The sequence below is a fragment of the Leucoraja erinacea genome, chromosome 11 (assembly GCF_028641065.1).
Source record: "Leucoraja erinacea ecotype New England chromosome 11, Leri_hhj_1, whole genome shotgun sequence".
NCBI lineage: Eukaryota > Metazoa > Chordata > Chondrichthyes > Rajiformes > Rajidae > Leucoraja > Leucoraja erinaceus.
In genome coordinates this window covers 5,367,459-5,386,710 of record NC_073387.1, presented here as the reverse complement: position 1 = coordinate 5,386,710, position 19,252 = coordinate 5,367,459, and the positions used below count along the sequence as shown (strand labels likewise).

The window sequence follows — 19,252 nt, the reverse complement described above, 5'->3', positions numbered from 1 at the left end:
GTGTGTTTAGGGTTGTGTTAATGTGCGGAGATCGCTGATCAGTGTAGACTCAGTGAGCCGAAGGACCTGTTTCTGCGTGGTGCCTCGAAACAAAACTAAAAATCATTAAATATATTCAGGAAGGAAGGAGTTAGATATTTTTCTAGGGTTAGAGGGATCGGTGGATGTGGGGAGAAACCTGGAACAGGGCACTGAAATCAGATGATCAACCATGATCATATTGAATGATGGAGTCGGTTTGAAGGGCTAAGTGGCCTATTCATTCTCCTATTTTCTATGCTTGTGTCTTTCTGTACTAAAAAATGTATTTTCTCCTCAACCCACACACCAAGGAATATACTAGCACATTGCTCGTAGAGATTGGGAGAATCAGCAATATGTCTCGTAACATTGGTGTTTTCAAAAGATGAAAAATACAAATGTGACTCTCTGTTGCCTTGCTACAGGTGAATGGAAATGTGATTGATGCATTATTGAACGGTCAACAGGGATGTCCCATTTGTCTTCGGGGCAAAATTTATCTTTCAGACAGCAACACAAGTAAATGTGATCTGGACATGCCCTATCTGTTGGCACTAACAAGAGCCTGCACGGAAGAATCCACCAACAGTCACTGCCTTGAAGGTAGGTCAAGGGCTTGGGTAACACTGGAGGGATGAGGGATGAGAGATTCCCCAAGCTGAAGGAGAACTGAAGGATGGTGTAACTCATGAAGGAGGCAGATGCATTCTGTAGTTGCTGTTTACTTTCTTGTGCTCTGGAATGCGGAAACAGATTTGATACACTCCAACAAAATTCTTCTGGCATGCTTTGCTTATTATTGACAACAAATGGGGGAGTGCGGTGGTGCAGCGGTAGAGTTGCTGCCTTACAGCCCTTGCAGCGCCAGAGATCTGGGTTCGATCCCAACTACGGGTGCTACCTGTGCAGAGTTTGTACGTTCTTCCCGTGACTGCGTGGTTTTACTCCAGATTCCTCCCACACTCCAAAGGTGTACAGGTTTGTAGGTTAATTGGCTTGGTGTATGTGTAATAATTGTCCCTAGTGTGTTGAGGGCAATGTTAATGTACGCGGATCGCTGGTCGGTGCAGACTCGGTGGGCCGAAGGGCCCGTTTCCACGCTGTATCTCTAAACTAAACTCAACATATTAAATTAGGGACAAGTGGTTGAGGAAGAACAAGGTTCAGTTTTGGAGATGTAACAATGCCTTACGGTGCATGAAATGTATCGGCTTTGTAAGAATGAATTGAACTTTCTCGTTGGGTGTCAAAGACAAACTACAAGTGGCTAGGTAATACATATGCTCCAGAAAGTGTAGACATGAAAACAAGCAGATGGAAAATTTGGGGGGGGGGGGGTGGGTGGGTGAACCACTTAATTACCGATGACAGACGAGGAGAGACGTGGTCTGTGCGCTAATTAATGCATGTTGCCACCCAGTATTGCTCCCATGAAGTTCAGGTTACTACAGCTCCTGGGCAGGTCGTTCAATGAGGTGTCCCAGTCTGACAGGCGGTCCCAGTGATGTGCCACAGATGGGCAGCATCAGTAAAAAACCCTGACTAAAGATTCTCCTGTTTTGCAAAAACGACCCACTCCCCCCCCCCCCCCCCCCCCCCCCTCCCGCTTTTCCACGCATCCGGTTCTGTGTGGCGTCTTTGATCTGAGACTATTAGATGTAAAGACTGCAAGGAGATCTGTATCAGAGAATTCCTGTGGGTTTCCTTCGTTGAGAGGAAAACAATTTGAAGACTTCTCCTAGCCCACACGCAAAGGTGGCCTGAGTAGTAAAACCTCTCTTATTTCGCCATCATGCTGACAAATCTCACTGTAATTGTTTCCGATTATCGGATGCTAGCTTGGCCAGAATTTTGCAAAAGAACAAACAATTTTGGTTCATTAGTTTAACATTCCTCCCCGACCGCCGCACCCCCCCCCCTGTGGTCCTCACCACCCATTCACACATCATCCACCCGAGCAAAGTAGATGCCTCCACCTGGATGTCCACATCATCCCCCCTCCCCCCCCCCCCCCCCCTCACATGGGAGATTGGACAGTGCAGGCCATTGACTGTTCCCGGAGATACAATGGAGCATCTCCACCATGTGTTGGGGGGGGGGGGGGGGGGGGGGGGGGGGGTAGTAACTGCCTTACACCACCAGAGACCCGGTTCGATCCTGACCGCGGGTGCTCTCTGCACGGTGTTTTTTTGAGCTCCGCTTGCGTTTTCTCTCTGGGTGTTTTGGTTTCCTCCCACAATCCAGAGATGTACAGGATTGTAGGTTAATTGGCTTCAGTCAAAATTGTAAATTGTCCCCTGTGCATAGGATGGTGCTAATGTACGGGGTGATCGCTGGTTTGGTGCGCACTCGCTGGGTCGAATGGCCTGTTTCCATGCTGTATCGCTAAAGTATAAAGTCTTAATTCCCCTTCTCGTTCCCACACTATCCTGTCTGCCCTTGGTCTTCTCCACTGCCAGGGTCAGGCCACATGCAAAATGGAGGAACAGCACCGCATGTTACCCTCGGGAGGCTTACACCCCAATGGTATGAACACTGAATTCTTAGTTTCAATCAAGTAAACCCACTGAACCATTGCAACCTTCATGTGGCCCGCCCTGTTTCGACAAATGCAATCAACCCGGCGTGCACAATCAATTAAGATGAAATAGAACAAGTTGTTCTCCAACTTTAGGCTGTGTACGCCATATGCAAGAAGAAGAGAAGACTGAACCATTCTCATTCTTCCCCCAAACCCATCAACAACCCAGCCCAGTGTGCATACCTTTCCCCCACAACCCCTGTCACCATATTATTTCTCACACCTCCTTATGCTCACCCCCTTCTTCTCCCCCTCCCTCCCTGCCCAGTCTCCTTCCACCAATATCTCTCCCTCAAACATTACATTTCCTCCTCCTCTTCCTTCCTTATCTGACACCCTTTTGCCTCCTCCTCACCTCCAGTCTTTGCTGCCACTTCCACCCATCTATCAAATTGCCCCGAAGATAGACACAAAAAGCTGGAGAAACTCAGCTGGCCAGGCAGCATCTCTGGAGAGAAGGAATGGATGCCGTTTCGGAATCTGCCCCCACCTCGCCTGTATTCAACTACCACTTGCCCGGCTTTGCCCTGCCATTTCCTTACTTTTCCAACTTTCTCCCCTCCACTCCATCAGTCTGTAGACGGGTCCCAATACAAAAAGTTGTCTGGCCATTTCCATTCACAGATGCTGTCTGTCCAGTTATTCCTCCAGCACTTTGTTTTTAGCTGTAATCATACCCTCAGGCCAGTTATGGAGGCCATCTTAGCTTCTGTTGACTTCCCCTTTAACTTGGAAGTGGCAAGGCATTTTGGTCAGGGAGTTCTGGGCTCTGAAAGGTGCCACCTTTCAGGCAGGGTGTCAAATCCACCATCTGGGTGGCACGGTGGCATTGTGGTAGAGCTTACAGTGCCAGAGACTCTGGATTCAATCCTGACTACGGGTGCTGTCTGTATAGAGTTTGTACGTTCTCCCCGTGACCTGCGTGGGTTTTCTCCGAGATCTTCCGTTTCCTCCCACACTCCAAGACGTACAGGTTTGTAGGTTAATTGGCTTGGTGTAAAAAGTAAAATTGTCCCTAATGGATGTAGGATAGGGTTAATGTGCGGGGATCGCTGGTCTGTGTGGACTCGATGGGCCGAAGGGCCTGTTTCTCTAAACTAATTGAAAATGTGAAGGGGGTGGAGTGGAGTGGAGGGGCAGGAAGGTAAACCTAGTGATCTCTCAATCAACACCTACAGCAGATCATGCAATCTTCAACATATTACTATCTGCATAACATTGCTATGTTCTAATTGAATACTGCATGGCTGCCTCTCTTCTTAAATAAGTCCTCAAGAATGGTCCATCCTGGATCTCTGCGATCTGCAGCGGCTGATGATAAGCACTCTGTGACTGGGGGAATGGGTCGGGGGGATTGAGAAGTGAAGCACTTGTCCTGCCCTTTATCCTGGGCCTCCATGTGCTCCTGATGTGTTGGCTTGAGGTTCACAACACCATCCTGATGCCTCTACCCCACTCCGAGTGGGTCACTGGCCAAGGAGTCCCACCTTACAGCATGGATGCTACATCATTTCGAGCAGAATCCTTGGTGTTCATCTCGTAATTTCTTCTTGGGCCAGAGCTTGGAACATCTGTTTTGGAAATCTACTATCTGCCATGTGAATGATGTGGCCTGCCCAACTTGATGGATGCATGTAATTAAAACCCTGGTGCCAGAGATGTGACTTGGGCAAGGTTGCTCAGATTAGTAGCAAGGTTTTGTAGAGACAATATTTGATGGGTACTTCTCCAGTGCCATGAGATGCTTAATGTTGGTCACCCAAGTTTCAGATGCATACAGGAGTCAGAGGGCATGACTTTTGTACTGGGTACAGGGTTTCATTGTTAAACATTCTTTTTCCTCAGGCAACGAGAGATAAACAAGTGAACTGAATCCGATGGTGGAAGTATCTCTCAGATATGGGACCAAGTCCACCTTGTCCAAATCTTCACCCTGGACCTTCACTATTGGGGATGAGTTGGTAGAGAGCAGTCTCTTGCATGCTTCAGTGAGTGAGTTGACAGTGACAAAGCTCAGCCTCAAATGTAACAGTCATCTGTGGATTGTGGCAATATCTGAGGTAGATGCAAAACAATGAAGGCCATTGAATGAAAAATATTAACTCTATTTCCTATCTCTACAGAAACTGCCTAACTTGCTTAGTATTTACAATATGTTCTGTTTTATTTTTCATTTGCAATCTTTTACTCTGTGATTTCCAGGTCCTGTGGGACGCATGCTGGTGGTGAATTGCAACATCAATGTTAATGTTTGCAAAGACCTTGCAAGCACAGCTTTCCTCTGATGGAGCAGCAGAATATCCACCACATCCAGACTCTGCTGGTCCACCCCTGGTTCTCGGCTTCTTTACCAGCTGGTTTGAGGAGAATTACCAGGAGATTGCCGGGTGCATCAAGGGGAAAGAAATGCCCTGCAGGCTCCTGACGAGAGAAAACCAGCAACAAATCTGTGACCCCAAACGTGGTGGTAGACGGACATAACATAGGAGGTCCAACAACTTGCTGGTGGCATGAATAAGCACAGATTCCTCACAGTTAACAGGACGACCTGTGGCCAGACACCTAATGCTCCACCTCAATGAGAGTCAAGAACGGAGGTGACCCACCAGGGGCAGCGAGCAATCAGCACCCATTGGGAGGATTATTCCAAAAACGCTCAAACGCAACCCATCCTTGTCAAGAGTGAACTTGATTCCATTCCACTTCAAAATGCCCAACCTCAACTGGTCATCACCCTCATGACAAGAAGCCAAAGTGGCCTTTTGTCAACTGAAGAATGACAGGGTCTCAAGAGCAGACAACGTCTCTTCTGAAGGAGAGAAACTTCACAAATTCACAACCTCACCTGCTGTCCAGGAAGAGGATGGTACGTCAGAGAACCTCAAAGATATTGTCGTTTTGACCATCTTCAAGAAAGGGGCAAACTAAATTGCAGTAGCTACAGGATGTTTTTCCTGCTATCTGGCACAGGAACATTCTTGCCACGATCCTCCTCAATTGGCCCCTTCCAGAACTGTTCCCCAGATAGCGGTGTGGGTTCCACACATGTCAAGGCACAGTAGACGTCCAGATGTCCAGCCGACCTCTTCAGACTACATATAACATGTTGGGCAGCCCTTCTCAAGTCTTACTGCATACAGAATCTCATCTCCATGTTCTTCATAACAGTATCATTGTGACTTTAACCAATAGGTCCACAACAGATAGCTCCAATCTAAGTGCAAGCTGCTTTCCAGCATGGCAGTGTAATCACCCGCCACCATGAGTAACGCAGCTGGTAGACCACAAGGTATATGGATGATAACTTTTTAATGCCAACCTTGTATTTCAGTGGTGAGTATTTCACGTTAGTTAGACCTGGTCGTACATCAACGCCAGCAGCTCATAAGATGAGCTTATCAGTTTTCTCTTCTCCTTTCCCCAATGTCAATGCCTTAGAATATACAACACTGAACAGTACAGGCCTTTTTGCCCAGCACATATATGCTGACCATGGTGCCAATCTATCTGATCCCATCTGCCTGCACCTGGACTCTATTCCTCTATCCCCTGCCTGTTCATGTATCTGTCTAACTATCTCTTGCAAATTGCCATTATATCTGCCCCGTCGTCGGCCCGTCGTGAGGGAGGTGGGGGGAGAACAATGGACAATTGGGGAGGGAGGGAGAACAAAGGACAATGGGGACCTGGCGTGGGGGAACCGCTGTGGGGAGGGGACAAAAGGAGGAGCTGCCGTGCTTTGTAACATTGTCAGCGCTGTAGGCAGCCGCTATTTGTATACATTGGGAATGCAGCAAAGATGTTCATAGTGCCTAGTCACATGTGACAATAATGTATCCCATTCCATTCTACCACTTCCCTTGGTCCCCAGCACTCTCGGTATCATATATTTGCCCCACAATTCTTCCAGTCTTAAAACACATTTGTACTCCCTGGCTTTTGACCATGCCTGAGGCTTTGCTTCTGTTTTTGGTGTTTTCGATGTTTCTTTATTTTACATGTCTTTTCCTACTATTTCTTTTGATTGTTATTTTTGGTGTGTATTAACTTTTTTTTTGTCAATGATTAGTGATGTACAGCACTTTGTTGCAGCTATGTTTGTTTTTAAAGTGCTCTATGAATAAAATTATTATTATTATTATTATTATTATTTAAACTCACCATGAACCCACCTCCTCTAATGCTGCTGAGAGAAAATGTTAGGAAAGTCTGTCAAAGGTTTCTCTGAGATGTCACAAAAGCAAACTCATGGGTGTCAGAGGGAGCATTGGCTGGCAGAGGAGAGAGTGTTGGCTGGGACTAGGGGGCCTCAACTCCATTATTCACCTTAATGGGCCTGTCCCATGTACGAGACTTTTTCAGCGACTCCCGGCACCTGTCATAGGTCGCTGCAGGTCTCCGAAAATTTTCAACATGTTGAAAATCCAGCGGCGACCAGAACAAGGTACGACTCTTTGGGCGACTACTCACGATCATACAGGCTTCACCCCGCGACATGTCGCCGTGTGACACCCGTATGGTCATGAGTAGTCTCCTCAGTCTTCTGGTTGCCGCTGGATTTTCAACATGTTGAAAATTTTCGGCGACCTGCGATGACCTATGACGGGTGCTGGCAGTCGCCGAAAAAGTCGCGTAAGTGGGACAGGCCCATTATTCCCACCGCGAGAGGCTTAGGTGGAAACACAGTTTTGTCCAATTGTCCATTCTAACAATTGCTTACAAAGCTATGCAAACCCTAGTTGTAAAGGTGTATGGTGGGTGCCTAACAAAGAACATTACTCAGCTAATTATGCTGCAAAGAAATACAAAGTAATATACAGTCTAGCCATGAAATGTGGTAACGGCTCCAATTCTGGTGCGATGGAAAACAGGGTGGTTAGTACTTCATTCGACAGCCCTTGAAGTGACCCTGTCAGGGACCCTCAAAGATATTATCATTTTTACCATCTTCAAGAAAGGGACAAACGATATCACAGCAGTTTACAGGAGGTTGTGGGGTCCACAAAAGACTACAATGACAGAGGGGGGAGAGAGGGTAGGAGGAAGTAGGGCCGGGGAGGCAGGAAATGGGAAGGAAGAGAGAAAGAAATGATGTTAGAGCCGTCTAATGTAAAGAGACACAGTCAAATCATTAATTTGATTGAAACAGGTAAAGCAACTGAGAATGAACATCACATTGACAAGACACTAGTTTGGTTTACTGCACTGTGTTAGTTTTTATGATCAAGACGTACGTTTTACTCCTTTTTCAGAGAGCCCTCTTAAAAGATTCTATTTCCAAAGTGGCTTGGAAGAGTTGGTGTCAGCAACAAAATGGTGACACATAGACCATTGCATTCACCATATTACAGATTTGGTCAAACTTCAAGGAAGTGATGAAGACTATATTTAACTCTTACCCTGCTAAATAAACAGGAACTCTGCACAGCTGTCAATACAAATGCCGTAAAATAGACTCTCAGGGTTAGCACGATAATCGTACCAGACCAGATTTGCCTTCACCTGAATCATCATTTAGTTACCCTCTGACCCTGAAGCAAAAATTCTCACTGGGTGACATTGAGAAATATTCTTTACTAACAACCTCATCAAAAAAACTTTTAGTGGCTCAGTGCATTTAAAGAGATGATAGCCAACAAATAGACATGTTATCTTTATTCTAACACTACAGTTAACCACAGATAAAACTATAGAGGTTTGTGATATAAGCCCATTGTGGAATTGGACTGAACTACAATGGTGGGCAGTATAATGGAATGCTAATCGAGCTCCAATATCATATACCGAGGCTCATCACAAAAGCAATGAATGCAACATTTCACGCCTCTCAAAAGAGCTTAAAGTGTCCCATATTTGTCTGTTTGAAAGTAGCAATAAAATATCATTTTTCAGCCTAACTACAATGATTGAATCCAGCCTGGGCCTGCTGCTGTGTGTGTGTCCTCACCTTGGAGACTGTTACCGTTGGCGCTGGTGCAGGTCGGGGGAGGGGAGGTCTGTGGCCTCACCACCGGAGCGAAGGCGCTTTTTTGTTTCACTGCAGACACCATATTGGCTGGCGAGAAGGAGAATATGCCTGAGGCACTGCTACAATTTGAAGGAAGGCTGGTGGAGGAGGCCATAGTAGGGCTGGACGGTACTACTGCAACAAGAAAGGAGGAAATATGTCAACCATTTGGGTGCCATATATATATTTTCTCATATATATATATATATATTATATGCAAATATATCATATATATATATATATATATATATTAATTTGTACAATTCATCAACCATTTTCAGGATGGTTCGCCAATCACTGTGCAAGACGTTTTAAGATGTTGAGAGATAAAAGTTTGACTACAGCTGGGTGGTAGTAATGCTACAGCTGGGTGGATTGCTTGCCCATTTTGGCGCCAACCACATTGGGGTCGAGAGTCAGATACAGGCCAGACTGGGTAATGATGGTAGATTTTCTCCCATGGAGATGTTAGTGAGCCAGATGGGATTTTACAAGTATCCACAAGTTTTGCTTTTCCCTGGGGTCATCACCAGGATGAGATGTTGATAGAATTTAAATTCATGTGATGGGATTTGGACTCAGGTTTACAGATTAGTAGCTCAGGTCTCTGGATTACTGGACCGGTAAGTTGACCACTGCACCACCATCATGCTCCAAGATCGACTGTTCACCATTGGGAAACTTACCTGACAACATTGGTAACTTAACCCTTTCAAATCTCAACTTTGTTGATTGACATCATCTTTTAAAGGGGGTGCTTCTGAGCCAGAGCCATGGCAAATTTAGCATTTAGAAAATCAAAAGAAGGATCAACAAAGATAAGGGTTGGAGCTAGTTACAAAACAAGGGGAGAGTCATTTTAAAATGGAGGTGCGTGGACATTTTTTTCTGGACAGTGGTGAATCTCTCAAAGATGTAGCGCAGAGGGCTGAGGAGGCTAGATCATTAGATTTACTTAGGTTGGAGGTACTTTCTTTTTTTTTGACAGATTGGGCTATTGAGGACAATGGGGAATTGGCAGAGAATCCAGGAGAGATCAGCCAGGATCATACTGAATGGCGGAGAAGGCTTGAGGGCCTGGTGTCTTCCTCCTGTCCCCATTTAACTGTACTCCTGTCTTTTAAATTTACTTTTCATTTCTGTTGTGAAAGGTAGGAATGATGGCGATAATTGGAGTGATCGGGAGAGTGTGATGGCAGGTCTGGCCAATTCAAAAATGTCACAGAGGAATGAAAGGCATTCATCTCACATCATGGTGTCAATAGCTCAACAGGACCAGGCCCTTAGCTTGCCTTTATTCCCATAATAACAGGGACACGTTTTCCCTTTGACGGCTGAGGGATTATTATGTTACAAGAGTAGCTCTCCAATAGTGCATGTTTAATTTAGACATTCCCCCATCATCCTTCCCCTCACGCCCCTTTTATTCCCTGTACACTTGCCTGAAGTGAGTGTTCCTTAATCAACTTACGCACAGGGTCAGATCAAAAGTAATCAACTGATTAAAAAATAGAGGTACGCAGCCACTAATAGGAAAATATCTTTAGCTAAGGTCACCTCATCTCCTTGTAATGTGAGCAGAGAGCTAGTTGTTTAATCATTACTCACGCAATTAGTTTATTGATTTAATTAAGAAGGACGCCTTTGAGTTAGAGAACCAGACTGAAACGGTGTCTGATGGGGTAAACCTACTGCCAGTGGCCCTGGTCTCTCACCAACCTCCCTCTTCTTTGAAGAAACACAACTCCCTTTCAGGCAGTGTGTGAGAGAGTTTTTTGGACTTCCACCGAATGATTGCAGATTCTATTGTAAAGTACAATCATGCAAAGATTGTATGATGGAAATCAGCTGCCTTGTCCATGCTTGGTCATTATAGGCTCTTTGTGAAACTGAAGCCTCCAGCAACACTAAGCTGACTTAGCAAAGGATTAACAAAGTATCAGGTTCCATATTGCTCTTCATCTATGGTACTTTGCATTTCCTTTGAGATTAATTAACAATCGTGTCAAGGAGTTTAAAACGGAGCATAATCTTTGATTCATACATTTGCAGGGACACAAGTGGAAGAACCAGTATCATTGTGTCTGTGATCGAGCCAAACTTGCTAACATGTTTTTTTTTTTAACCACAGTCATTCACCATTTCTTCTAAGGGAGAAATTGAGGGTTAACAAAAATCTACCCACAGTGCAGTATGCTGGAAGACAAGCCACAAAATAACAAAACATCAAAGCTGACAATACAATGAAATGAAGACAGCGTCTGTGCATTCATTTAAATACGAGCCACATTTCTGTACGATGTGGAATCGCACCCTCAAGATTGCTGTTCCTCAAGATAGACACAAAATGCTGGAGTAACTCAGCGGGAGAGGCAGCATCACAGGAGAGATGGAATGGGTGGCGTTTTGGGTCGAGACCCTTCTACAGACTGCTGTTCCTCACATGGAATACAAGCAGGTTTCTGTGGTAGATCATCCACAGATTTAAGAGTGCTCCATTATCTTTTGGGAAATTAACTACTCCATGAAAGAAATCTTCAGCATTTCATCATAACCTGCCATGTGTAAGAATGAACTGCAGATGCTTGTTTAAACTGAAGGTAGACACAAAATGCTGGAGTAACTCAACGGGACAGGCAGCATCTCTGGAGGGAAGGAATGAAGAGAACCTGTCATGTGTTGTCTCTCTCAAGATGGCTGTAGGTGTTGGGACTCAGTTATAATGTTCCAGCCACTTATGGGTCTGAGAAAGGCTTGAAAAATCAGCTATTCCTTCCCTCTTGCATGTCATCCATGCATCCATTCAATGTAATGTTATATGGCAATGTCCCTCTATCTGGCCTATTTCTGCATTTGTCTTTCCTCCCTCAGAGAAACTAGGGAACCTCTCCCTAGCTTGTCCTGTCTTTATCGGATAATTTACTCCTGCACGTTTTCAGTTGGGAGAGGGAATGTATCCCTCTGTGTTACCCAATGTATTACCCAACCACTAGTCATTCATTGAGGCCCCGAAGCAAACGTTCAGAGCCCGATTGCTGCTTGCTAGAGGTGAGCAGGGTCGACCCAAAATGGGAAGTGAATACCTTCAATCATCTAATAACCCTACACTGCAGAATACAGTTTAAACCATCATCTCGTTAGCCCTTGATTTCAGAATGATCAGAATCATCATTGTATTATCAGGCTATCGCATATTAATGGAATTGTGAAAATATTGACCATTCAACACTTCAAGTCTGCTCTGCCAATCCACACAATCATTGCTGGTCCTCTATCTCAATACTCTATATTTTAGTTCTCTCCTGCACCCCTTGATGTATTTTGTGTCTAGAATTCTATCCAACTACTTCTTAAATATACTCATCAAGTTGGCTTCCTTTGCCGTCTGTGATAGACATTCACATAGGTTCACAACCTGCTGTCAAAACAAAATCTCTTATCTCAGTCGGAAAAGACTCTCCTCCTCACCGTATCCTAGACTGTGATCCCTGTTTCCCATCCATTCCTTAATGATTCCCATCCATTTGAAGGATCTTCCCTGCATCCAGTCTGTCTGGCCCTGACACACTGGAAATATTCCATAATACTAAAACACAGTTCAGCACATTCATCCCAATCGTGAATCAATGCAGTCTTTACTACTGGAAGCAGAATTGATGACTAATGGATCTACTGAAAGACCTATTATAAAGCAATGGGACAAGGGACAAAATTGCCTGAGCCCCATTCAAACATGAAAATAGTTTCTATGTGTCTACGTTGTGGATACTTGGACGTTCTCAGGAGACAAGCTGTAGGACTATCAACAATGCTTCACAACAGAAAATCCCATGTATGAAGTTTGGCCTCATACTGTTTTCTACCAAACCAAGAACCTTTGTTTGAGCAGCAAAACCCATGGGACATTTTCCCTTCTTTAAGGAATCTGGCAGATGAGAATTGTTCCTTGGCATTTCTACTGATCTTCTGACATTATTCCATCTATTCAACAAAATCATCTAGGAAATTACATGGGATCATCCCTAGTCAATCATTGTTCGAGGAGCAATCTTGCTTCTGCTGCTCAGTTACTCTATGCCAGTGGTAATCTGAAATAAACCAGGGTTTATTCATATGGCTGCCATTGTCTAAGTGGTTCATTCTACACCAGGCCATCATTTGATGAGACATTAAAAGTGGTGAAATAGAGATTCCTACATGAAATTCAAACCTAGAGCCTGGATCACGCTGGCATTTGACACTCCTTTAAAGAATGATGCATTATGTAGTCGGGTATATCTATTTGTTTACCATACTCTTAAGGAAAGTGGTCCTAACATTGAGAGTCAATGAATCCTCGCTAATGTTTAACACTCTCTTGACAGATATTCTGCCTTACCTCTGGACATTTTAACATGGCCTGCCAGACTCTATTCCATAATTCTATTCTTTTGGGGTCCCCAACTCTTGCATATGGTGAAGTAGGTCAGTTGAAAAGGGCAAATCACTTTGCTTGAGAAGTGTCACAGCAAGAGTCTAAATATTTGCACCTGTTTCAATAATTGTGTGAGAACCAATTTTTTCCTTTCAAAAAGCTCATAAATATTCTATTAGACTTAATAAAAAATGTTTTATCTTAATTCTCTTTTGAGTAAAAGTGGCTGCTTTGTTATGAAATTTCATTGCATGCAGTTCTATTTACTGGGAATATCCTGGGTTATTCTACCAATCATCTGACAAACCTACACTGCCCAATTGAGAGAAATCCCTAAGGAAATTTTCAGCGATTGTCTCGGCATATGATTACTTCAAGAATAATCTGTATGTAACTTCCAATGATGTGTAAATGTAAGTCTGGCCCTGAAATCAATTAAAGCTTAATTGCCTCCTCCCTGGAGTCAGATAAATACACCAGGAAATGGCTGGCTTCCTTTCTCTATTTTTGTTCTGCATCTGTAACAAAGCATGATGTCTCTAATGTGACACATTCAAAACCAATGGGCTTTCCAATGGATAATCTTACACTGCGAACTGGGCCCACTTTGGAAACCATTTGACCTTTCTTGACTGTACAAATACTTGTTCCACCAACATCCTACATGGAGAATGTAACTGAGATCTTGCATGGTACACTATTTGGTAAAACACTACTCTGAAAATGTAAGTTGAGCGAAATAATTATACATGAAATTGGCCCAGATTGGCCACCGTTTAAGAAGTAGGGAAAGAGGTGAAGCATTGACTTGAACTCAGCAACTTGTAATGCTGATATTCCCAAATGATTACTGAGATCTGATATAGTACCAACAGCAAAGTTATTAAGAACTGTAAGGTCTAATGCCAAAACATTTTTACTTACTGGCATATGGCGAATTGGCGGCAGACCCATTGAGAAAACCAGGAGAACTTCCGAGGTTGGACATCCCCGCATTGCCATATCCATTCATACTCGTTGTCACAGAATTGTAGTTTGTTTGCTGTGGAGTGGAGCTCGGCACATATCCATGAGGAGACACACTGCTTGTGTTGCGAGTAAAACCTATATTGAAAGAAGGACATTTGCACATAAGGAAAAGGAGTAGAATTAGGCCATTCGGCCCATCAAGTTTACTCCGCCATTCAATCATAGCTGATCTATCTCTCCCTCCTAACCCCATTCCTCCTGCCTTCTCCCCATAACCTCTGACACCTGTACTAATCAAGCATCTATCTATCTCTGCCTTAAAAATATTCACTGACTTGACCTCTACAGCCTTCCACAGAATCACCTTCCTCCGACTAAAGACATTCCTCATCTCCTCCCTAAAAGAACATCCTTTAATCTCTCTTCCTCTCATGGTAACAAAGCACAATGGACCAAACCACTACATTCTCATTGCCCATTGAAAGAGCTGATTTCAAAGATCTAACAGCTAAAACGCAATTGACTGATAAATTGACCGCCCAATGTCACTTCTGGTTGGGGTGCAGAAGAAGAGAGTGCGGGAAATGATGGTGCACAGGTCCCCTAAAGGTCCCCTTTAAAGCACTTCAAACTGCAAGGAAAGATAAGGTAATATTAGATCATAGAAAAAGTCTGATCATGTGGCAAGGAAAAGTAGGGTAGGAAAAGAAGAGAGAAGGTGATACCAACTACTGGATCCCAATCCCAAGACCCTATTACAATAAACATATGTGTGGAAAGAGGAAAGTTGTAAAAGATAAAATGGATGATACCTCTCTTACTATTGATTAGAACAAATGGGCCCAGGGCTGCATTAAACGATGGTGTGCAATAGACAGTTAGAATGACAAGTTGCGCTTGTATTCAAATTCTAAAAACGGTGCTGTTAATAAGAGAAAAATAAGGAAGTGTGTAAACCTTCAGAGCCAACATAGATACAAGGAGTGAAATGGTGTTTGGGGGGGGGGGGTGTGCTAACTAGTGATTTAGTTGCAAAGACTATTTTCCATCTTGGAGTCTGTGCTTTGCCGTTGAAATCTATCATTTGTTTATTCACATTAAGGAGAATGACAAGAGTGGAAGAGTAAGGGGAGAGAGCAGTTAAGTTAAACCACAGTGTAGTCACATTGTGTAATTATAGAGTGATAGCAGCATGTCAGTGGCAAGGAAGGAGTAATTTCTCAGTGCTTAGCTACAGCAGACTTGTGAAGTATCGCCTAATATATCATGTTAGGTGCTGATCAATCTTCTCTTTGGACTTTAGTGAATCCTGACTTTTCACCAATCTTTCATATAAACATTTCAAGTATCCTAAAATCTGTCTTGGAGTTTATTTTCTGTGTTGCCTTCACCTAATCTTCCAACATCTAAGCTGCAATCCTTTTGTGATTGGTCATTAGGGAAAATGACAATAACATAATCTTAAAAACTAATACACAATTCAGCATAATTTTTTGTACTGGAGACTGATCTATTGTTTTCATAGCGTCGTATTGTACAGAAATAAAACCTTCAGTCCATGCCGATCTTTTTGTCCATCAACACAGATCCCATTTGCCCGCATTAGCTCCGATTCCTTCAATGTTTGTCCAGATGCCTCTTAAACATAGAGATTATATCTGACTCCACAACTTCATCTGACAACACATTCCACATATCAACCACTCTCTGTAGAAAACATCCACCTCAGATCCCTTTTATTACTCCTTCCCTTCACCTTAAACCTTTAGTTTTTGATGCCCGTACCAAGGGAAAAAAAATATCTATTTATCTGTGTAAGAAATCGCAGCAAATTGTGGACGATGCCCAGACCATCACACAAACCAACCTCCCTTCTATTGACTCCATTTATACCTCATGCTGTCTCAGCAAGACGAACAGCATAATCAAGGATGGGTCACACCGTGACTTTATTGTGATCATGCATTGTCTTTCTGCTGACTGACTAGCACACAACAAAAGCCTTTTTTAGCCCTGTCCCACTGTGCGAGTTCATTCAAGTGCTCTCCCGAGTTAAAAAAAAACAATCAAACTCATGGTAAGCACGTAGAATGAACGTAGCGGGTACGTCGGAGCTCGGGGACATCTCTTAGCGGCTTGTAACGCTAACGGAAGGTTCTCGGGAAATGCAGTAAGCTCGGGAAGACTCGTGAAGATTTTTCAACATGTCCACGAGAGCCCCGAGTACTTACATTAACCAACTCCAACTGGTCCAGAACGCAGCCGCCCGACTCATCACCCACACCAAATCCTGGCATCACATCACTCCAGTCCTCAAACAACTTCACTAGCTTCCCATCTCCCACCGGATCACCTACAAAATCCTGATCCTCACCTACAAAGCCCTCCACCATCTGGCCCCCCCATATCTCACTGACCTCCTCTCCCCCTACCTACCCTCACGGTCCCTCAGATCCACATCAGCCAGTCTCCTCTCCATCCACAAGTCCAACCTCCGCAGTTTTGGGGACAGAGCCTTCTCCAGGGCAGCTCCCAGGCTCTGGAACTCCCTCCCCCAACTGATCCGCAATTCCGTGTCCCTCACCATCTTCCAGGCCTCAAGACCCATCTCTTCACCTCTGCCTCTCCTTAGCCCCACGTCCCCCTCCCTTTTCATCTGCGCATTAATTGCCTCATATTGTGTTTTGAATTGAATTATGTCTTTACTTTGTGTACTAGTCATGTCTCTACTATTTATTTCATTCCCCTTACATGTTTTTCCTCTACCTGCTAAATTTTTGTAAGGTGTCCTTGAGACTCTTGAAAGGCGCCCATAAATAAAATGTATTATTATTATTATTACGAGCGGCCATTACTGTAAATCTCCGAGTTCAAACAGGGCAAACTCGGGAGAACTCTTGAATGAACTCGTACAGTGGGACAGGGCTTCACTGTACCTCAACACATATGATAATAAACTAAACTAAACCAAGCCTCTTGTAATGACAAGGTCAATCTCCCCCCTGAACTAAGGTCCTTTGATCCAAGCAACAGACGTTCCTGAAATTATTTTTTCCTCATAGGATCTTGGATAATTCATCATTCCATTCATACTTTGTTACGAAACCCTGAGGGCATGGAAACCTCGACATAACGAGCACCTACTAAGAATCAGTGATGGAGTAAACCCATCACAAATCACCCTGAGATTCTGGGAGGACATTCCCAATAGCGCCAAGGCTGGAGCCCATCATAGAAACATAGAAACATAGAAATTAGGTGCAGGAGTAGGCCATTCGGCCCTTCGAGCCTGCACCGCCATTCAATATGATCATGGCTGATCATCCAACTCAGTATCCCGTACCTGCCTTCTCTCCATACCCCCTGATCCCCTTAGCCACAAGGGCCACATCTAACTCCCTCTTAAATATAGCCAATGAACTGGCCTCAACTACCCTCTGTGGCAGAGAGTTCCAGAGATTCACCACTCTCTGTGTGAAAAAAGTTCTTCTCATCTCAGTTTTAAAGGATTTCCCCCTTATCCTTAAGTTGTGACCCCTTGTCCTGGACTTCCCTAACATCGGGAACAATCTTCCTGCATCTAGCCTGTCCAACCCCTTAAGAATTTTGTAAGTTTCTATAAGATTCCCTCTCAATCTCCTAAATTCTAGAGAGTATAAACCAAGTCTATCCAGTCTTTCTTCATAAGACAGTCCTGACATCCCAGGAATCAGTCTGGTGAACCGTCTCTGCACTCCCTCTATGGCAATAATGTCCTTCCTCAGATTAGGAGACCAAAACTGTACGCAATACTCCAGGTGTGGTCTCACCAAGACCCTGTACAACTGCAGTAGAACTTCCCTGCTCCTATACTCAAATCCTTTTGCAATGAAAGCTAACATACCATTCGCTTTCTTTACTGCCTGCTGCACCTGCATGCCTACCTTCAATGACTGGTGTACCATGACACCCAGGTCTCGCTGCATCTCCCCCTTTCCCAATCGGCCACCATTTAGATAATAGTCTGCTTTCCCGTTTTTGCCACCAAAATGGATAACCTCACATTTATCCACATCAGATAAATTGTCGTAATTATCCCAAATCTTATCTCCTGTTGAAATAAGTGGACAGATAAATCTTGCAGGTAGGTCTCAGATTTGCCGATCATTGATAAGGCCCACAGGTCATTGACCTCTCATTCCTCTCCACAAATGCTACCTGACTGTCTGAGTGTTTCCACCATTTTCTGTTTCTTAATACACAGAGCGGTTCTGTTGCTGTATCATTTACTCTTTGAGATGTGGTGAAGTGTTTGGCGTCTAATCCAAATTCTGAAGAAGGGAGTCAACTCCAAGTTGTGACGTCCTCTTTGTTGACCACCAGCTTTGTTTAACAATGGTTTCACAGTCTGGATGCCTTCCCTCTCAGGCTGACTCCCTGCGCTGAGATGTATCGCAGTTGGGCAGGCCATGAACCAAGACCCACGGCTTTGCCCGCACCCGTGTTTAGAGGTTTAAATAGGTCTAGACTGTATTCAAGTGCATCCCCATTATAGGGAATGACAAAAAAAACTTTGTGTGGTTAGCTTCTCTGCTGATCTGAAAATCTAGTTTGAGGATGTGTAGGAAGGAACTGCAGATGCTGGTTTACACTGAAGACAGACACAAAATGCTAGAGTAACTCAATGGGACAGGCAGCATCTGAAGTCTGAAGAAGGATCTCGACCCAAAACGTCACCCATTCCTTCTATCCAGGGATGCTGCCTGTCCTGCTGTTACTCCAGCATTTTGTGTCTATCTTCATGCTTGATGCCCGCAAGATTTTTTTTGAGAATCAGAAAAAGTGGTGGGGGCGATAGGTCATAAGTTGTAACTCATGTAAATTGAAAGAGAAAATCACCCAAAATTGCCTTTACCTTGAGCACCAGTAAATGTCAGGAAAATAATCAGGTCCATTAAGCTAATTGGCAACCCACAATTATGTACATTGTTCATAGACACCACAATCAAAGCCTTCAATAGCTCTTCCAAAATTAATGCACATTTTCACAAAACCTTGTCCGATTAGAAAAATCTGTTTATAGAATTTATCAATAGATGGTGAGTTACAAACCATTCACAGCTAAAATTATAACAGAGCAATCCAATATGGTGATGTCATTAAGCACCAGTGTTTTTAACGTCTATAAATTTAACACATTCATTTTACACTTCATCTTCAGTAATATCATGATTTAGGAATAGTCAATGAATACATTTTCAGCCTAACACATTTTTCAATG

At 43.9% G+C, this 19,252-nt stretch overlaps 1 protein-coding gene across 4 annotated transcripts in view; it reads right to left on the bottom strand.

The window, feature by feature from the left end:
• The window catches only part of ebf1a (EBF transcription factor 1a), a 500,414-nt gene that overhangs the window by 6,505 nt on the left and 474,657 nt on the right, over positions 1-19,252 (bottom strand). For 3 of the 4 annotated variants that reach the window (XM_055642599.1, XM_055642600.1, XM_055642597.1), the window contains 2 exons: positions 13,948-14,127; positions 8,550-8,744 (listed from right to left, as the gene is read on the bottom strand). In XM_055642599.1, coding sequence (XP_055498574.1) covers positions 8,550-8,744; positions 13,948-14,127 — 375 coding nt within the window. The remainder of the gene's footprint in view (positions 1-8,549; positions 8,745-13,947; positions 14,128-19,252) is intronic. The other variant, XM_055642601.1, reaches the window with a different exon arrangement.